The 18,969-nt window shown below is 44.2% G+C and overlaps 1 protein-coding gene across 1 annotated transcript in view; it reads right to left on the bottom strand.

Annotated features, from left to right (window-relative positions):
• Positions 1–18,969, bottom strand: part of LOC309568933 (uncharacterized protein) — a gene marked incomplete at its 3' end in the record, with an annotated part of 365,261 nt that overhangs the window by 82,249 nt on the left and 264,043 nt on the right. The window contains exon 4 of the mRNA XM_082274701.1: positions 16,525–16,648. Coding sequence (XP_082130827.1) covers positions 16,525–16,648 — 124 coding nt within the window. The remainder of the gene's footprint in view (positions 1–16,524; positions 16,649–18,969) is intronic.

Genomic DNA, 18,969 nt, shown 5'->3' with positions numbered 1-18,969 from the left:
AGGGATCAGTTGGGCTAAGACTCATATGGGTAAAGTTACGTTGTGGGATTGACTAGGTTGTATAGGGTTTTTCAGTAAGGCTCTCTGAGCTAAGAGGGATGTCTTTGTGGGTAGAAGTAACTCTGTAGATTCCTGAGGCTTCCATCTGTCAGCTAGGAGCAGGGAGAGCATGTCGTTGGTTGGTGTAAATTCTCGTTCGACTTCCAACCAAAGGGTACCTGGTTGAGCCAATGTTTCAGATGAACTAGTTGTGACGCCCAGTAGTAGTCTTTAATATCTACTAAGCCCATACCTTCTACATTTCTGTGTTTAAGTAATCTAATGCGAGACCCTGCCAAATATATTGATGAAGCATTACAGATAGAGACTTCAGGTGTGTATTGGGAAGCGGTACCGGATGGGATCGAAAGATATATAGTATTTGGGTGGAGTATCATCATTTTGTAGGACGCTAGCCGACCAGACCATGAGAGGTTTACTGAGAAGAATTGCTGGCATTCTTTGGTCAATTTATGTATCAAGGGTCCATAGTTCGCCTGGGCCAGGAAGGATACGCTTGGCGTCAATGTGATCCCTAGATAGGGTATTCCATCCGACGTCCAGTGGTATGGAAGTTAAGTTTGAAGGGCTGTTTTGATGTGTGTAGGGACCTTTAGGTTTAAGATCAGAGATTTGGTAAAATTCACCTTATAATATGAGATATTGCTGAAATGGTGCAGGACTTTGTGGGCTTTGGGCAGGGATATTTGGGGGTTAGTGAGAAGAAGAAATATGTCGTCTGCAAACAAATGTATTTTATGTTGCTTGGTGCCAAATTTAAAGCCTAGGATGGATGGATGAGATCGTACTACTGAGGCCGGCATGTGGTGCTGTGGAGCAGAGCAGAGCGCGGGATCAGAGGCTGACAGGGCGTGCGTGTGTGAGGAGCACGTGTGTGACCACGTGAGTGTGTGAGTAACCCCCCCCAGAAGAGCCGCGGCGAAAGGTGCAAACCCCCCCCCCCCAGAAGAAAGAACGGGTGGCGTGCGGGCGGCTAGCGGGTCGATAACCCCTTCTCTTTGCAGGCGCGGGCGGCGAGCGGTGTGGTAACCCCCCCTTGCAGCAGGCAGTGCGAGTAACCCCCCCCCCCCCAGACAAAGAGGGAGCAGAGTAGACGAACAATACAAACAGGGAGGCTGACCGGGAAGTGACAGAGGAGGGAGGCGGGTGCAGAGAGGAAGACGTCAGGAACTGCAAGTGTCAGGCTTAAAGGGACACACACTTGGTAAGTAAGACTGGTGACTGAGATTGAACACTGACTGAGTGTGTAGAGTAGTACCTCTAGTATCTGTGAGTACCTATTACTACCTGAGTATCTGTGAGTACCTATTACTACCTGAGTGTCTGTGAGTACCTATTAGTACCTGAGTATCTGTGAGTACCTATTAGTACCTGAGTGTTTGTGAGTACCTATTAGTACCTGAGTGTCTGTGAGTACTTATTGGTACCTGAGTGTCTGTGAGTACTTATTGGTACCTGAGTGCCTGGGAGTAACTGATTGTCTGGGAGTACCTGAGTGTCTGGGAGTACCTGTGAGTACCTGAGTGTCTGGAAATACCTGTGAGTACCTGAGTGTCTGGGAGTACCTGTGAGTACCTGAGTGTCTGGGAGTGTCTGTGAGTGTTGCGGAGTACCAGAGGGTAAGAAAGTAGAGTTAGGTAGCTAGAAAAAAGCCACACAGGACAGACCTAAATTACTGAATCCCCATTAGATTAGATTAGTAGGTACAATGCCCAGTGGGTGTGGAGATGCGATTCGGTGTACATCTTGTGGCATGTATACGTTCCTCGATCATGCGATCAAGGGTGAATACAGCTGCACAAAATATAAGCATGTTGCTTCCCTGGAAGCTCAGGTCCTGAATCTAGGGAAGCAGCTGGCAACACTGAAACTAATGTCCATACTGAAGGAGAGCTGGCATCGTACCCGACAGGGGCAGGCCGGGGCCTGCACAGATTAGGGCGGAGAAACGGAGGTGCAGGCATAAGAGCAGAGTAGATTGGTGACAGTTAGGAGGGGTAGAAGGGAACAAGGAGGAGGCCGGTCCTGGGCTGGAGCACCCCAATAAATACGCCCCATTGCGTGATGTTGGGGAAATCAGTCAGGGACCAGCATTGCTGGAGCAGAGCGTCGCCTCTAGCTGCCAGGGGAAGAACTCCTCCAGTAAGGCCAGGACAAAGGAAAAGGAAAGACAGGTGCTGGTGGTAGGGGACTCAATCATTAGAAGGACAGACCGTGCAATCTGTCACAAAGACAGTGAGCGCTGAACTGTCTATTGTTTCCTGGGCGCTCGGGTTCGGCACATCGTGGATCGGGTGGACAGATTACTGGGCGGGGCTGGGGAAGACCCAGCTGTCATGGTACACGTGGGTACCAATGACATAGGCAAAGGGAGATGGAGAGTCCTAAACGATTTTTAGGGACTTAGGTGCTAAGTTGAGGAGTAGGACCTCCAAGGTAGTATTTTCAGAAATACTACCTGTACCTCGAGCCACACCAGAGAGGAAGCAGGAGATTAGGGAAGTTAACAAGTGGCTGAGGAGCTGGTGTAGTAAGGAGGGTTTTGGGTTCCTGGAGAACTGGGCATACTTCTCAGTCGGCCACCGGCTCTTTGGTAGGGACAGATTGCACCTAATTGGGGAGGGTGCAACCGTATTGGGTGAGAAGATGGCCAAAAAGTTAGAGGGGCTTTTAAACTAGGTGATGGGGGGAGGGTACAGATGTAGAATTAGCCAGCGGGGAGCAAGATTCAGAGGGCACAAATGGGGACATTAGTGGTAGGGTGTTCAGAGTTCCTAAATCCAAGGTAGGTATGGGGAAAAATTACAAGAGCAGCCTAAAAACAACATCAAAAAGGGATATGGTATGCAACCGGTCAAAATTACGAGGTTTGTATACCAATGCCAGAAGCCTGGCCAACAAGATGGGAGAGCTGGAGCTGCTGATGTTTGAGGAGGACTTAGATTTTGTGGGGATAACCGAGACTTGGTTCGACAACTCTCATGATTGGATTGTGACCATTCAGGGGTATTCCCTTTATCGCAGAGATAGAGAAGGTAAAAAAGGGGGAGGGGTATGTCTGTATATTAAGAACAGTGTACAGGTAAATAGGAGGGATGATATTAATAATGGAGCTATGGACTAGGCAGAACCCCTATGGGTAGAACTTAAAAGGGAAGGCACTATAGGAAAGGTAATATTGGGTGTATGCTATAGGTTACCAACCAGAGGGAGGAGGACCTCCTTTTACAGATAGGATTGGCAGCAAGGATGGGAAATGTCATTATAATGGGGGACTATAATTATCCAGACAAACTGGGCAGAAGGAAGCATTCAGCCAAGGCTCGGCAGTTCCTAAATGTTTTGCAGGACAATTTTATGGGTCAGATGGTGAACACACTGACAAGAAACAATGGGGTACTTGACCTACTGATTACCAACAATGCAGACCTGCTCACGGATATAGAAACACAAGGGTAACATAAGGACACTGAATTTCAAAAGAGCCGATTTCCCAAAACTGTGTTCTTTGCTAGAAAATATCAAATGGGATAGAACCCTGGGAAAAATGGGAGTGCTTCAGGAGCATACTAAAGAAAGGGATTGGCTAGTGAATTCCAAAGGGAAATAAATGTAAAAGAGCAAAACTAAACCCTGGGTGGCTAAACTCCAACATAAAAATGCATAATAATACTAAAGGAAAGGCCTTCAAAAAATACAAGGCTGAGGGGTCATTGGCAGCATTCAAGCATTACAAAGAGTGTAATAAGAAATATAAAGGCGATATCAAGGCGGCTAAAATAGAACACGAGAGACAGATAGCGGAAGAGAGTAAAAAGAACCCCAATAAATACTTTAAGTATATAAACAGTAAAAGAGCGAGGCCAGAACACATTGGCCCCAAAAAAATCTGGCCACAGAGGACAGAAAGAAGGCAAAAGTGTTAAATAATTTCTTCTCTTCAGTCTTCACAAAAGAATCGGGGGGGGGGGGGGGGCTACACTAACCCAGCTTGTAATGCTAAACTAAATAATACACCTCAGGAAGTATCGCCATGGCTAACAGAAGATAGACTTAGAACTAAACTAGAGAAACTTAACATAAATAAATCACCGGGACCGGGTGGCTTGCACCAGAGGGTTCTTAAAGAGCTCAGCCAGGTGATTGCCAGACCATTATTCTTGATCTTTAAGGATAGTCTACAGACGGGTATGGTGCCAGCTGATTGGAAAAAAGCCAACATGGTACCAATATAAAAAAGGGCCGAGATATATCCCGGGTAACTATAGGCCAGTCAGCCTAACATCAGTAGTCTGTAAGATTTTGGAGGGGCTGTTAAGGGACCACATACAAGACTTTAGAAATGAAAACGATATTAGTAGTAATCAGCATGGATTCATGAAAAATCGTTCTTGCCAAACCAATCTATTAACCTTCTACGATGAAGTGAGCTGCCACCTAGATAAAGGTAAGCCTGTGGATGTGGTGTATCTGGACTTTGCAAAGGCCTTTGACACCGTTCCCCACAAACGCTTACTGTACAAACTAAGGAATGTAGGTATGGACCATAAGGTGAGTAGCTGGATAGAGAACTGCCTCCAGGGGAGAGTCCAGAGGGTGGTGATTAATGGGGAGTACTCGGATTGGGCGGGTGTGGAAAGTGGGGTCCCCCAAGGTTCTGTCCAGGGACCAATCCTGTTTAATTTATTCATAAATGATCTAGAGGAGGGGATATCTAGTACAATCTCAGTTTTTGCAGATAATACTAAACTAAGCATGCCAATATCTTCTATGCAGGATGTGGAAACCTTACAAGCGGATCTGAACAAAATAATCGGGTGGGCAACTACATGGCAGATATGGTTTAATGTTAGAAAATGTAAAGTAATGCACTTGGGCGTCAGAAACACGAAAGCGAGCTACTCACTCGGGGGGGGGGGGTAACTTCTGGGTGAATCTAAGATGGAAAAGGACCTGGGGGTACTAGTGGACAACAGGCTTGGCAGTGGCATGCAATGCCAAGCCGCTGCAAGCAAAGCCAACAGAATACTGGCATGTATAAAAAAGGGGATTCACTCCAGAAATAAAGAGATTATTCTCCCACTCTACAAGACCCTGGTCCAGCCACATCTGGAGTATGCTGTCCAGTTCTGGGCACCGGTTCTCAGGAAGGATGTGCTGGAACTGGAGAGAGTCCAGAGAAGGGCAACAAAAATAATTAGGAGAATGTAGGCCATCAGCCATGAGGAAAGACGACAAGCACTGGTGTGATAGACCAGTGCCCCCCCCCCCCCCCCCCAAAATGACAGATTGAAGAGGGGTGTTATATAACAATATACTTTCATATTAGTGTATTTGGGTACTGCAGAAATTTTGCCTCTGCATCATCAACGTCACCTTCCCCACCACTAACATTAGAGATCTCGGAAAAGGCAGCAACAGCAGGGACCAACCTCCTTGGGCTGATCTGCGTACTGTCGTCAGACTGCTGAGTGGCGGCTGTTGCTACCTCCTCTTCCTGATCCGATGGCAAGAATGGCTGCGCATCATAAATGTCTTGTGATGGATCGGAAATAATTCCTGTGACTCAAGCGGAGGGTATATGGTGGAGGTTTTGGTGTCTTTGGGGGTGCACACAGCAAAGAGTGAAGAGGGTGCAGATAGAGAGGATGAGGAGGGTGCAGAAGGGGAAGGCTGAGTGAGCCACTCAACCTAGTCTGGTGCGTCCTTTGACGTAATCGAATGCACCTTCTGCAACTTCCCACTTTGGCTTCGGCTTGGTGCTCCTGCCCTACCCCTACCACCCCTCCGGTAGGGCTTGCCTCTTCCTCAGGCTGTCATTTTTTAAATGACCCTGTAACAAACGTCTCTAGAGAAGCGCAGTATATGTGGAAGAAAGAACACCCCGCTTCAATCTGTCGTTTTGGGGGGCCACTGGTCTATCACACCAGTTATAAAAAAAAATTCCCAGTAACTTTTGTCACTGTGTGTAGCAGAGTTAACGCAGTGAAAGAGGCAACATTTCTGCAGTACCCAAATAAACTATTATGAAAGTATATTATATAACACCCCGCTTCAAATCCACTATAATATGCTTTCTATATTAGAAAGTATATTATAAGTGTATTACACCCCTATATACTGCACACCAAACAATAGTATACCTATACCAGTCTTTAAAAGGACTTTTGTGGACTGATTACCTAGCGATTTGTGTCACTAAAGCTGGATACACACATAGTATATGGTTTTGGTAAGTCTAATGGGCCATACACACTATATGATTTTATGAAGACTTTTTCCTTTAGATTTACCAAAACCATATAATATGAGGTCAAACATAAACACTTTCAATTTGTATGCAATCTGGCAGGCCCTTGCACTACATAGAAAAGGTAAATCTGAAGGAAAAAGTCTTCAGAAAATCTTATAGTGTGTATGGCCCTTAACAGTCTGTCCCTGCTCCACACAGCAACTTCTCCCTACACTGACAAAAGAAAGAATATAGGCCAAACAATAGTACACCTGTACCAGTCCTTAAAAGGGCTTTTGTGGGCCTATTACCTAGCGATTTGTGTCACTAACAGTCTGTCCCTGCTCCACACAGCAACCTCTCCCTACACTGACAACAGCACCTATACCAGTCCTTAAAATGACTTTTGTGGACCTATTTGCTATTGATTTGTGTCACTAAAAGTCTGTCCCTGCTACACACAGCAAACCTCTCCCTACACTGACAAAAGGCAGAATGTAAAATGGCAGCCAGATCAGGTCTATTTATAAGGTAGGGGGTAATTGGTTGTCCTGTACCACCTGATGGATGTGTCATGGGTCAAATTTCTTCACAATGTAAAAGAATATGGCGGTCATGAACATCGCCATATGTTCGCATGATCGGCGAACAGCGAACGAGCAAAGTTCGCCGTGAATCGACCACTGGGCGAACTGCAAGGCTATCTCTAATAATAAAATAAATCCCTCCTCTTTGTTCTTCTTGTGTGTCCTTCAAGTAGGATACCTTTTTCAGCAATGGTTTGACATAATCATATTATCGATGTGTATGTGGCTGAATCATTACTGTGCTCCCGTTGGGCCATCTGTCACAGGGTTGTTTTTATTTTATTTTATTATCACTATTATTATTTCTACAGCCATTAGTCTAATTCATGCCATAAATTTGAAGTTTTTAATATTAAAATTATTATTGATTTTCAAATTTCAATTTATATTTGGAGCTTCAGCATGGTTTCAGATCTGGGTCAGCGGCTTGCTCGTTATCTAGGGAACCACGGCCTTTCTACCGTCTGCACGGACCCTTCCCAGTATTGTCTGTGTGGGTGGGAGACAGCTTTCTGTGACACTTGGGTTGAGTCCAGCCCATAGCAGCAGCTGTTTGTATTGTGGCCGGATTCCGGAGGTGACGGGACGGTCCCTCCGGGTGTGATGCGTCGTGCAGTGGAACGCAATTCACCCGCACTTCCAGGTTTTGGGTCTCAGTTAGTAATGGGAAGTAAGACTCTTTGAAGTGAATCAGTTCATTTCGAGTTACTCACTGAAATGAACCGATTCAGGAATCGAATCTTCAGTTCACTTGCTGAGTCTGCTGACAAGCAAGTGAACCTGAGCTCTGACTCATCCTGAAGTAAGGGTGAGTCAGAGCTTCGGTTCACTTGCTTGTCTGCAGACTCAGCAAGTGAACTGAACAATCAATACAACAACCAAGGGGGGGGCGCATGCGCGGCGTGAAGCTGGACGGAAGCTAGAGTTTCAGCTCTGCCGAAGGGGAGAGAGAGAAGCTGCTTCCACTGGGCCAAGTTTACTTTTTTTCAGCTTTTTACCTCCCGTACCCCCATAGGAACCTTCCGTGCATGCCGTCAGCTAAAAAGAAGCAACGGGGCCGCCCGCCACAGCACTCCCTGACGACATACCTGCTCTGCATCAAGGAGGTCACTAAGATGTCTAAAGATGGCGCCCAGTCACTCCCCACGGTGCCTGCGAAATCCTCTTCACTGCCTTCCTCGTCCATTGCTCCTACAGGGGATAGTGAGTATGCTCAGGGCATCACTAAGGCAGACTTAGATGTGGGGTTTGCGGCTATATATGAAAAACTAGCTGATAAATTTCAGACAGAGATCCATAAGTCCACAAACACACTGACAGCAGAGATTGCTGCTTTGGGTGGCCACACTGATCTACTTGAGGCGAAACATGATGAACTTTCACTAGCTCACAATGATCTCAGGAAGGATTTTGAGCTTCTGTCAGATAACTATATCCTGCTCCAATCTCAAGTAGAAGATTTGGACAATAGGAATCGCAGGAATAACCTGCGTCTCAGAGGATTACCCGAATCTATAGCTGAGCTTCCCCCCTGCAGTTTATAAGCTCTTCAGAGAACTGCTACCGGACAGGCCTGAATCAGCATTCATCTGTGATAGGATCCATAGGGCTCTGCGCCCCAAGCCTCCACCAGATAAGCCCCCTAGGGATGTAATCTTGTGCCTTAAGGACTTCCTGGTAAAAGAAAATATCCTTTGCGCTTCCAGAAGTACCCCTAACATTTTTAGAGGGGAATAGGACCCCATTCTTCCCGGATATTTCCCAGGCCACTTTGGAAAAATGCCGCAAGATGAAAGAGGTTACTTCAATTTTGAAAGCTGCTCGGATCAGATACATATGGGGATTCCCCTTTAAGCTCACGGTTCCCCACAATGGCTCAGTCTATGTGGTCTACAACATCGCTGAGGGCAAAGAACTGCTCATTAAACTGGGCCTACTGGAAGCTGATCCTGAGGTTCGCCAGCAAGTAACTCCCAGACCTTCACCAATCTGGGCCACCCCTGCTACCAGGCGGGATCAGCGCAGATGGCGTAACCCCTTCAGAGACAGCTCTAACTAATCTCTAATCTGCAATCTCCTTCGCTCATAAATTCTCTAAGTATGGTTTGCACCCTGTGCCTTGGTATGATTGGTATGTTTAAGTGGGCTCCCGTTGCCGCATGGCTGCCCTGCAGTATGTGAGGCGGGCATGGGGGGATGATTGTGCCCACGGGTATTGCAGTTTAATGAGAGGGTACGCCCCCCTTATATCGGGTGCTACGTTTTATTTGCACTACGTATATGTCATAATGTATGTTTTATATGGCATGCTTTTAATTTGAAATGTTTCATGCTCCCTCTCTCTCCCCTTTCGCCGGTTTGTCCCTACAGATCTGTTCGCGTTGATTCCCACCCTGGCCATGCATGGGCTCCTGAGGGGCCTTATGCACTTTGGTGGGCAGGTTGCGGGTTCCCGCGGGCGGATAATGAACGATGAAGTCCATTGGTACATTTTATTTTGGATGGGTCTTTTTTTCTTACCCATCACCCACATAGGTTTTGAAACTATGATGATCCTTGTTATAGTCTTACATTCAAGTTATTGTTGTTTCTTTACAAAAGTTACAGAAAAAAGAAAGTCATTTATACAGATATATGCAATGCTTCATTTATCACAATTTATGCTCGGTGGGCATGTACCATTCGGGCCTGGAACTGAACGGGTTGGAACCCCTACGGGCTTAATGTGTATTTACACCCAGGCGCTATTTCCTCAGTTATCCTAGTCTGCTGTTATGCCATTTCTACTATGGTGTTTGTTCCTCCTTAATCACCTTCCCTGTAGAGACATTTATACCTTAAACACTTAATATGGGGCTTAAAGTAATATCACATAACGTTCAGGGATTTAACTCCCCTAACAAAAGACATAAAGCCTTCAGGCAATATAAGCGCCTAGGTGTAGATATAATACTGTTACAAGAAACGCATTTTGCCACTGATAAACAACCTAAATATTTTAACAAATCCTTTCAACAATTTAGATGCTCAACGTATAATAACAAAACTAGGGGGGTTGCAATATTTATCCGGAATAACACCATGTTTGACATTTCCTCCTCATACTGCAACCCTGAAAGTAAATTCCTGATACTTAAAAGTAATATATGTGGTAAACAGATCACAATCGTGTCTCTCTATGCTCCTAATGATGCTCAAACCGCGTTCTTTAAACACTTTTTTGATACGCTAGGCAGATTTGAATCTCCCCATATGATTGTTGGGGGGATTTTAATCTGACAGCCCATCCTCTTCTTGACAGGAGTAGGGTTTTGCCATCCTCTAAGGCCTTCCCCAAGAGCCTGTCTCGTGCACTCAGTGACTCGCAATTGGTGGACGCCTGGAGTGCCAACAATGTTGGTGTCAGGTCATACACTTTTTATTCACACCCCCATGACAGTTCCACGAGATTGGACTATATCTTTTGCACACCGGTCCTTTTGGCAAGCTCATCTGATGCTCGTTTTCACGCCTGCCCGTGGTCTGATCATCAGATCGTCTCATTTGAAGCTGATAATATAGGGATGGCTAGATCACCCTTTAACTGGAGACTGAACGACTCCTTGATCAATGATCCTACACCGGTTTCCCAGATATCCTCCTCGTTAGATGAATACTTTGGAATCAACGAGATTGAGGATACCCCCATCTCTACAGTCTGGACAGCACATAAAGCTGTAATTAGGGGTAGGTTCATTGCTCTTGCTTCTGCACGGAATAGGTCCAGGTTGGCGGATATTAGGACTTTGACTAAAGACTTAGACCGCCTTTATAACCAGGTCAATCACTCCTCCTCCCCGACACTATTAGATCAGATTTCCACCAAGAGAAAGGCCTTGAACGAGATTCTTTCCAATGATACTGAAAAATCTCTTAGATGGTCCAGAGCTAAATTCATTCTTAATAGTTACATAGTTACATAGTTACATAGTTAGTGAGGCTGAAAAAAGACACAAGTCCATCCAGTTCAACCTATGATGTGTGTGTGTGTTTGCTTTTAACCGTACATTGTATACCCCTGTATGTTGTGGTCTTTAAGGTGTCCATCCAATAGTTTTTTGAAACTATTAACTACTAACCCCTAACTACTAACTGCTTGCGGAAGAGAATTCCACATCCTTACCGCTCTTACAGTGAAGAACCCCTTACGCACTTTAAGGTTAAACCGCCTTTCCTCAAGTTTTAGTGAGTGGCCACGTGTCTTATTGTATCTCCTTTCTCTGAATAGTTTGTTCCTTATGCTAGGGTCGCCAGTACAGTATTTGTACATTGATATCATATCCCCCCTCAATCGTCTCTTCTCCAGAGAGAATAGGTTCAGTGCTTGTAGTCTTTCCTCATAGCTGATGTCCTCCATTCCCCTAATTATTTTTGTTGCCCTTCTCTGGACTTTCTCCAGTTCCAGCACATCCTTCCTGAGGACCGGTGCCCAGAACTGGACAGCATACTCCAGATGTGGCCAGACCAGAGTCTTGTAGAGTGGAAGAATAATCTCTTTATTTCTGGAGTGAATCCCCTTTTTTATACAACCCAGTATTCTGTTGGCTTTGCTTGCAGCGGCTTGGCATTGCATGCCACTTCCAAGCCTGTTGTCTACCAGTACCCCCAGGTCCCTTTCCATCCTAGACTCACCCAGAGGTTCCCCCCCTAGTGAGTAGCTTGCTTTCTGGTTTCTGGCCCCCAAGTGCATTACTTTACATTTTTCTACATTAAATCTCATCTGCCATGTAGTTGCCCACCCCGTTATTTTGTTCAGGTCTGCTTGCAAGATTTCCACATCCTGCATAGAAGATATTGGCATGCCTAATTTAGTATCATCTGCAAATACTGAGATTGTACTAGATATCCCCTCCTCTAGATCATTTATGAATAAATTAAACAGGATTGGTCCCAGGACAGAACCCTGGGGGACCCCACTTTCCACACCCGCCCAATCAGAGTACTCCCCATTAATCACCACCCATCACCATAGTAACGCATCATCCACGATGTTTGCTAAGAAACTCACACAAGCAGTTAAACTCACACATATCTATAAACTCAGGAGACAGGATGGTCTCCCACCCTAAGAAGGTACTGGAGGTTTTTACAAATTTCTATAAAGACCTCCTATCGTAATCTACCCCAACGCCCCTTTCTAAATTTGATGCTTGGCTCGCTAAATTACACCTCCCAACTCTCACGGTGGAGCAGAGGGAGAAGTTGGAGGCACCTTGCACGGAGGAGGAGATTTTTTCCATAATTAAATCATTAAAAACTTCCACAGCACCGGGTCCAGATGGCTTTTCCGCGACCTATTATAAAACTTTCCCCACTCTCCTTGTCCCTAGACTAACTAAACTTTTTAACTGGGTACTCCAGGGCGGTAGTTTTCCTGAGGAGATGCTCCTCGCAAATATGTCCCTCATCCCTAAACCCGACAAAGATCACTCACTCCCTCAAAACTATAGACCCATCTCGGTCATGAATAATGACCTTAAGCGATTCTTAGCCAATAGATTGGCCGACAATATAACACAGTTAATCCATCCAGATCAGACAGGATTTATCCCGGGCAGACAACTTACAGACAACATCACACTAGTAGCCAATGTAATACAAGACGCTAACTCTACGAAAATCCCTGAAAGCTTAGTCAGTTTAGACATTCACAAGGCATTTGACAGCGTCAGTTCGTCTTATATGGAAAATCTGTTACCCAAATTTGGGTTGGGAAGCGGATTCATACATGGCTTCAAAGCCCTGTACGACTCCCCTCAAACGAGGGTCCGCTTACCGGGGTGTTACTCGGATTTTTTCCAAATTAAAAGGGGCACCAGGCAGGGTTGCCCCCTTTCCCCCCTGCTTTTTGCCTTGGCCATTGAGCCCCTAGCCTGTGCCATCAGAAATAATAACAAGATTAACGGTTACTGTAAAGGCGGCAGGGAGTACAAGCTGAGTTTATATGCTAATGATGTTTTATTATTTTTATCGGACCCACATTTGTCTCTACCACAGTTGCTGGTTGAATTAGAGGAATTTCGCTCTATATCTGGTCTGGGTGTCAATATCTCCAAATGTTCCATAATGCCCATAAACATGCCAAATTGGATGCAAACATCCATCAGGGAAAGTTTCTCTTTTTCATGGTGCACAAAGTCCTTTAAATACTTAGGGGTCCAGGTTACCCCTCACTATGATTCCATATATTTATCCAATTTTCCTCCTATTTTCAAAAAACTGGGTGTTCTCCTTAAGACATGGTCCTCATACTATATATCATTCCTGGGCAGAATTATGGCGGTTAAAATGGTCATTCTCCCTAAGATACTATTCCTTTTCAGAGCCCTTCCCATTAATGTGCCTAAATCTCACATTGTCACTTTTCAACGTGAATTATCTAAATTTATTTGGAGTGGGAAGAGGCCCCAATGTAATAAACACATTCTTTATGCTCCCCAATCATTGGGAGGTCTAGGCCTCCCTGACCTATGGTCATATTACCTAGCTGCAAAATTTACACAATTGGCTCAATGGTACTCTGAAGAGAACGATTTACCATGGCTGATGTTTGAGAGGACCTCAGTCGCTCCCTATTTTCTGCAGGCTACTATATGGAACAAATCAGTCACTCCGAGACATGCCACCCAATCCAACAAAATTGTTGACCATATTCATCGGCTGTGGTTGAAGTATGGAGATACACGTGGGTCGATATCTCAGGTTTCCCCCTTGGCCACATTCCTGACCTATATAGACACTCACGTCTTTCCATTAAACAGGGAGGAATTGCAACCCTGGCTTTCCAGAGGACTTGTTTCCCTTAAAGCCCTTTCTGTTTGCAATACCTTCTGTACATTTGATCAACTTAAGACTTTACACAAACTTCCTGTATAAGAAGTCAATCACTATACTATTCTAAAAGAATTCTTCCGTTCTCAAAATTCTTTGACGCTACACCCTCCTTATACTCCATTTGAAATCATCTGCTGCTCCTTCCCCGGGGGTAAGGGCTTAATTTCAATGTTATATAACCACTTCAATAACTCCCCCTTACCTGATAAACATAAATATATGATTTAGTGGGAGGAGGACTTGGGGAGTTCATTTTCTATCCCGGAATGGAGGGGTATGATAAACAATTTGCGCAAATGCACGCGCTCTAATGCTAGCAGAGAATCTCCCCTCAAATTGTTCACCAGGTGGTATCTGACTCCTCCCTTGATACATTCCTTTTATGACTCAGTATCTCCCATATGCTTTAGAGGTTGCTCAGTGGAGGGTACTCTCTTACATCTTTTCTGGAATTGCAGTCACTTACAGTCTATTTGGGATAGGGTTAGACAGAGGCTCCCATTCATAGCTGACCCAGGAGTTGCCCTCACCCCTAATATTTGCCTTCTTTACTCATGTGTTCCTGGGGTTCCCATCCAGAATTCTAGGCTATTTCACACCTTAATGTCCTCCATCCAATGGATGATAGCCCTAAATTGGAGATCTGCTATCCTTTCATGGTCTCAAGTCTTATCCAGAATGGATAGTATCAGGCTCTCAGAGAAAGTATTTCATTCCCTGCACTGTTCTATGCCAATTTATCATGCCAAATGGGATCCATGGGTCCCAGCCAGTTGTTGACCAGTCTGGGAATTCTTATGTAATGTTGTCTGATATGATGATTATATATATAACCACAGCTCTCCTATTATGCTTAACCTGTATAACATGCTTAGAGTCACCTGTGGGTTGCTCTGTTATAATGTCAAATTTTACTTGCGATATACATGCACCATTTGGGTTTTTATGTCTTCAGCATCTGTTTCTGTATATGGCATTGCATTTGTCATGATCTGTTTTTTTCCTTTTGTATGACTTTCTAATAAAATATTTTGTAAACAAATACAACAACCATGCCAGTGTATAACAGAAACATAGAGTGAACCCACAGAGGTGACATTCTAATAATATTGCAGTGATTTATAATGTTTCATATTTTATTAAAAATTGTTTATTTTTTTTTAATTCAGTTTAGTCTTTAGACACATTTGCAAAGTGTTAAATAATTAAGGTGGTAATTTCCTAAGAGGTGTTTATTAAACAGTGTTAACTAAGGTAGGAACCAAATATCTCCTCTGTGTTAGCTACAGTGTTAGTATAGGCATGTACCTGTTTAATAAACTGTGTAAACTCAGCAAAGTCTTAACACCCGTGTAAACTTGGTGTTAAATCCCCTGGATTTAACACCAAGTCAGACCAGGTGTTAAAGCCTTTTTTCAGTATAATAGGAGATTCGCTGGACATTGTGGTCAATAACTGCTTCAGGACAACATTATTAGTGACTGCAGGGTATGTATTCATCTAGAACCTTATGTCTGCAGCACTCACATATCATGCATATATAATGGCAAAGCAGAGGGGACATCTATGCTGAGAAACAGGAGAGCAGTAGACCTCAATGGCAGAGAGGTACATATTTCCTACTGCATGAGACCACTATCTTAAGCCAGTCATACGCGGATCGTAATTTGGCGGGTTCAGCACAGACCAACTGAATTTCAATCAATGTATGGGCAAGCTGGTTGTACAGAAGTAGAGTGGTAGATCGACTTCTGTGCAACCAGCCTGTTGGGTTTTTCACAATCAATTACTGCTGCCAACTATAGCCTGCAGTACTGATCAGTATTCTGACATAGGGGAAAGTATCCCTGCCGTTAGAACACATAAGCTCAGTGGAAATGATTCCCCATCCACATACATTGAGTGTGTGAGTGTGTGAATGGGTGAATGCTTTAATGTGCTGTTGTTGCTAGCGGTAACCCAGGGGGGTCCATATCCAGAAAAATGGCTGGGAATTGTGCTACATACACATAATGCTAATCCAAATCTAGCAACTAATAGCTGACAGTGATCTAATTAACATGAACTAATTAACAACAGGCCACCCAGGCAGTCCGGTGCCTACAACCCTGAATACAAACTACTGTACATTGCACATTATTAATAGCATAAAACATAACTTCCCATAATAGTTCCAAAACAAGGTAAAGTGGTCACAATTTTAATCCCATCTCCAAGAGATGATCAGACAGATAGAAACAATAGGTGACTCAATTAACAATAAGAATGCTCACCTAGATGACCCACAATGGGAGATAGACTATAGCAGTAGATCCAGTATCAGGTTGCTTTGAGCTGATCCTATTGACATCTGCTCTGACAATCGAAAGCAGTCATTGCTGGTTTGGGCATAGAGGGCCAAAATATGCATTCTGGGAAGGCTATCCCGAATGCGAAGCAAGACCACTCCAAGGGTCCCCCAGGTACACACCTCCCAAAGAGTGGTGTTCTCAAAAAAGCCAGGGCCCATAGTCAGTAGGCAAGAGGCCACCCTGCAGTCCCTTCCAAAAGCCCTGCCCTGACCTGGTTGGGTCTGTCACAGATGTAATTACTCTGTTTAGAGAGTACTCAACCATGCACTATCTTCTGGTAAGAAACACCAAAATATACACCATCTCTGTTTTTCCATCCTGGTTTCTAACATGTTTCAATGTTATAAATTAGGCATGTTATGCCACTGACAGCTGGTTTTTGTTCAAGGCAAAATTTAAGAGATTCCCCTTGTTTACTTACCTGAAACACATCTTAAGACAGTGCAATTGGAATAGTCTCCTTTAATGTTTTTCAGTTGCTCGAAATCTAATTCCTGGAGTACCTGTACAAGTGGCTCCTCATGTTTGGTACAGGTTTCCGATACCTAAAAGAAATGTAGAGTATATTATTATAAAGTAATGTAATATGACATTCTTTGCTCCTATTTGTCCACAATGAGGTAGTCATGCATGGAACAAGTTTCTGGCCAGTACTACAAAAAAAGGCAAAATAATGTTCCAAAAATGGCCCTACTATAAACCCACAAAGGGGAAATTTTAACAAATCCCTAAATGTTAATAGTAGTGAAGTCTCACACAGTGACCGTTGGACAAAACCAATGCATATCAGAAAAAGAAGTGAGGTGAAAGACCGTAGTCAATCAGCCACACAAGAGACCAACTAAGGGCACTGAGGACACAAAAATATGTAAAAAATAAATTTTATTAGGCACGTATGCCTGAAAAGAGGGACAGGGTGATGCAGATGACACTAAGCGGCACAACAAATTTAAAAGACAGTAAAATACACAAACACACATGTGCTAGATGGCCATGGACTGAATAACTGTGAACACTGAAGGGTATCAATGTGTGCAGATAAAGCTAGACAGGCCTATTGAATAAGGCCTCCAGGCACATCTGATTGCACAATGTATGGAGAATTGTATCTAATAACCAACCATGCACTGAAACTGAATAGTAGGCTGATAGCCTACTATACAATGGGAAACCAGGTTACTGTCCAAAACCTCAGGAAGGATGGTATGGCTGCAGTGTAATAATCAAATAGAGTGAACCCGATACTTGCCGTGCTTCAGATCAAGAGCTGAATATCCGGTATGGAGACAGTAGTAGTCGTTATGGTTGTTCTCAGCAGGATTTTTGAGCTCTGAGGAAACTGACGTTCAGTCAGTGAAACGCGTCAGCGTTAGCGTATACTACCCACACACTGTGCGATTGCCTGCTCCGCAACCCATGGATCTCTACATGGTGACTTACCGGCTGTTCCCCTGCTTATGCACTCAGTGAAGTAAGTATCGGGTTCACTCTATTTGATGATTACACTGCAGCCATACCATCCTTCCTGAGGTTTTGGACAGTAACCTGGTTTCCCATTGTATAGTAGGCTATCAGCCTACTATTCAGTTTCAGTGCATGGTTGGTTATTAGATACAATTCTCCATACATTGTGCAATCAGATGTGCCTGGAGGCCTTATTCAATAGGCCTGTGTAGCTTTATCTGCACACATTGATACCCTGCAGTGTTCACAGTTATTCAGTCCATGGCCATCTAGCACATGTGTGTTTGTGTATTTTACTGTCTTTTAAATTTGTTGTGCCGCTTAGTGTCATCTGCATCACCCTGTCCCTCTTTTCAGGCATACGTGCCTAATAAAATTTATTTTTTACATATTTTTGTGTCCTCAGTGCCCTTAGTTGGTCTCTTGTGTGGCTGATTGACTACGGTCTTTCACCTCACTTCTTTTTCTGATATTCTGGCCAGTACTGTATATGATGGAGTAAATGATGTAGCAGGCAACCTCAGGAGTTTGATACATTGTTATTTAACCTATGTAAATTAAGTAAATATGCTTTAAAACAAGCTAATGGGTGACTTTAACTGAAGGTGTGGTAGCATAATTCATCCTCAAAACAAAAGTGCTTTTAATTTATTTCAGCAGTTTAGTTCTTTTTTTTCCCTCCGCCCAACAGTGACTGAGCAGTCTTCCAGCCCTCTGATCCCTAATATAATGAATAGAGCATATGCATACCTCCAAACTTTTGAACTTCAGAATGAGGGACACTGAAGGAGTGAAAAGACCCGTGGCACGCTACGTCCCGGTAAATTGTGGGCGTGATGATGCGCCTAGCAGTGGGAAGGGCTTAAGGGATGTGTTTAAACAAAACCCAGGCTTCCTTGTACCTTTAAAATTCGCTTTGATTGCTTTGTCTAAGCCAAACTTAAAAAAATAAATTAAACAAAATAGTCAGGGACTGCATAGCAACCAGCAACTGTTGAGACAATGAACACTTTGGTGAGAAGTATGTAATGTACAGTAGTGTGTATATATTGCAGGAGTGTGTAAAGCAGAGGAGTTGGGGAGTGCTGCAGTCAGTGACGGGTTTAGGATACATAACGCAGGCTGCAGGGGTCCATAGTGTGTATTGCAATGTGTTAAAGAATCAGAGGAATGTAAACACACTGAGGGCTGTAGCCAGTGTGCCAGGTTTAGGAGTACATATGCACAGAATGAAGGGCCCAGGGGTACATAATGCACAGAATGCAGGACCCAGGAGTACATAATGCACAGAATGCAGGGCCCAGGAGAACATAATGCACAGAATGCAGGGCCCAGGAGTACATAATGCACAGAATGCAGGGCCCAGGATACAAAAACAAAAAGAGTGCAGGAGTCAGGAGTG

The sequence above is a fragment of the Pelophylax lessonae genome (assembly GCF_965119305.1).
Source record: "Pelophylax lessonae genome assembly, chromosome: 12".
Taxonomy (NCBI): domain Eukaryota; kingdom Metazoa; phylum Chordata; class Amphibia; order Anura; family Ranidae; genus Pelophylax; species Pelophylax lessonae.
The sequence above is the reverse complement of the archived record's forward strand: the minus strand, read 5'-3'. Positions and strand labels throughout refer to the sequence as shown.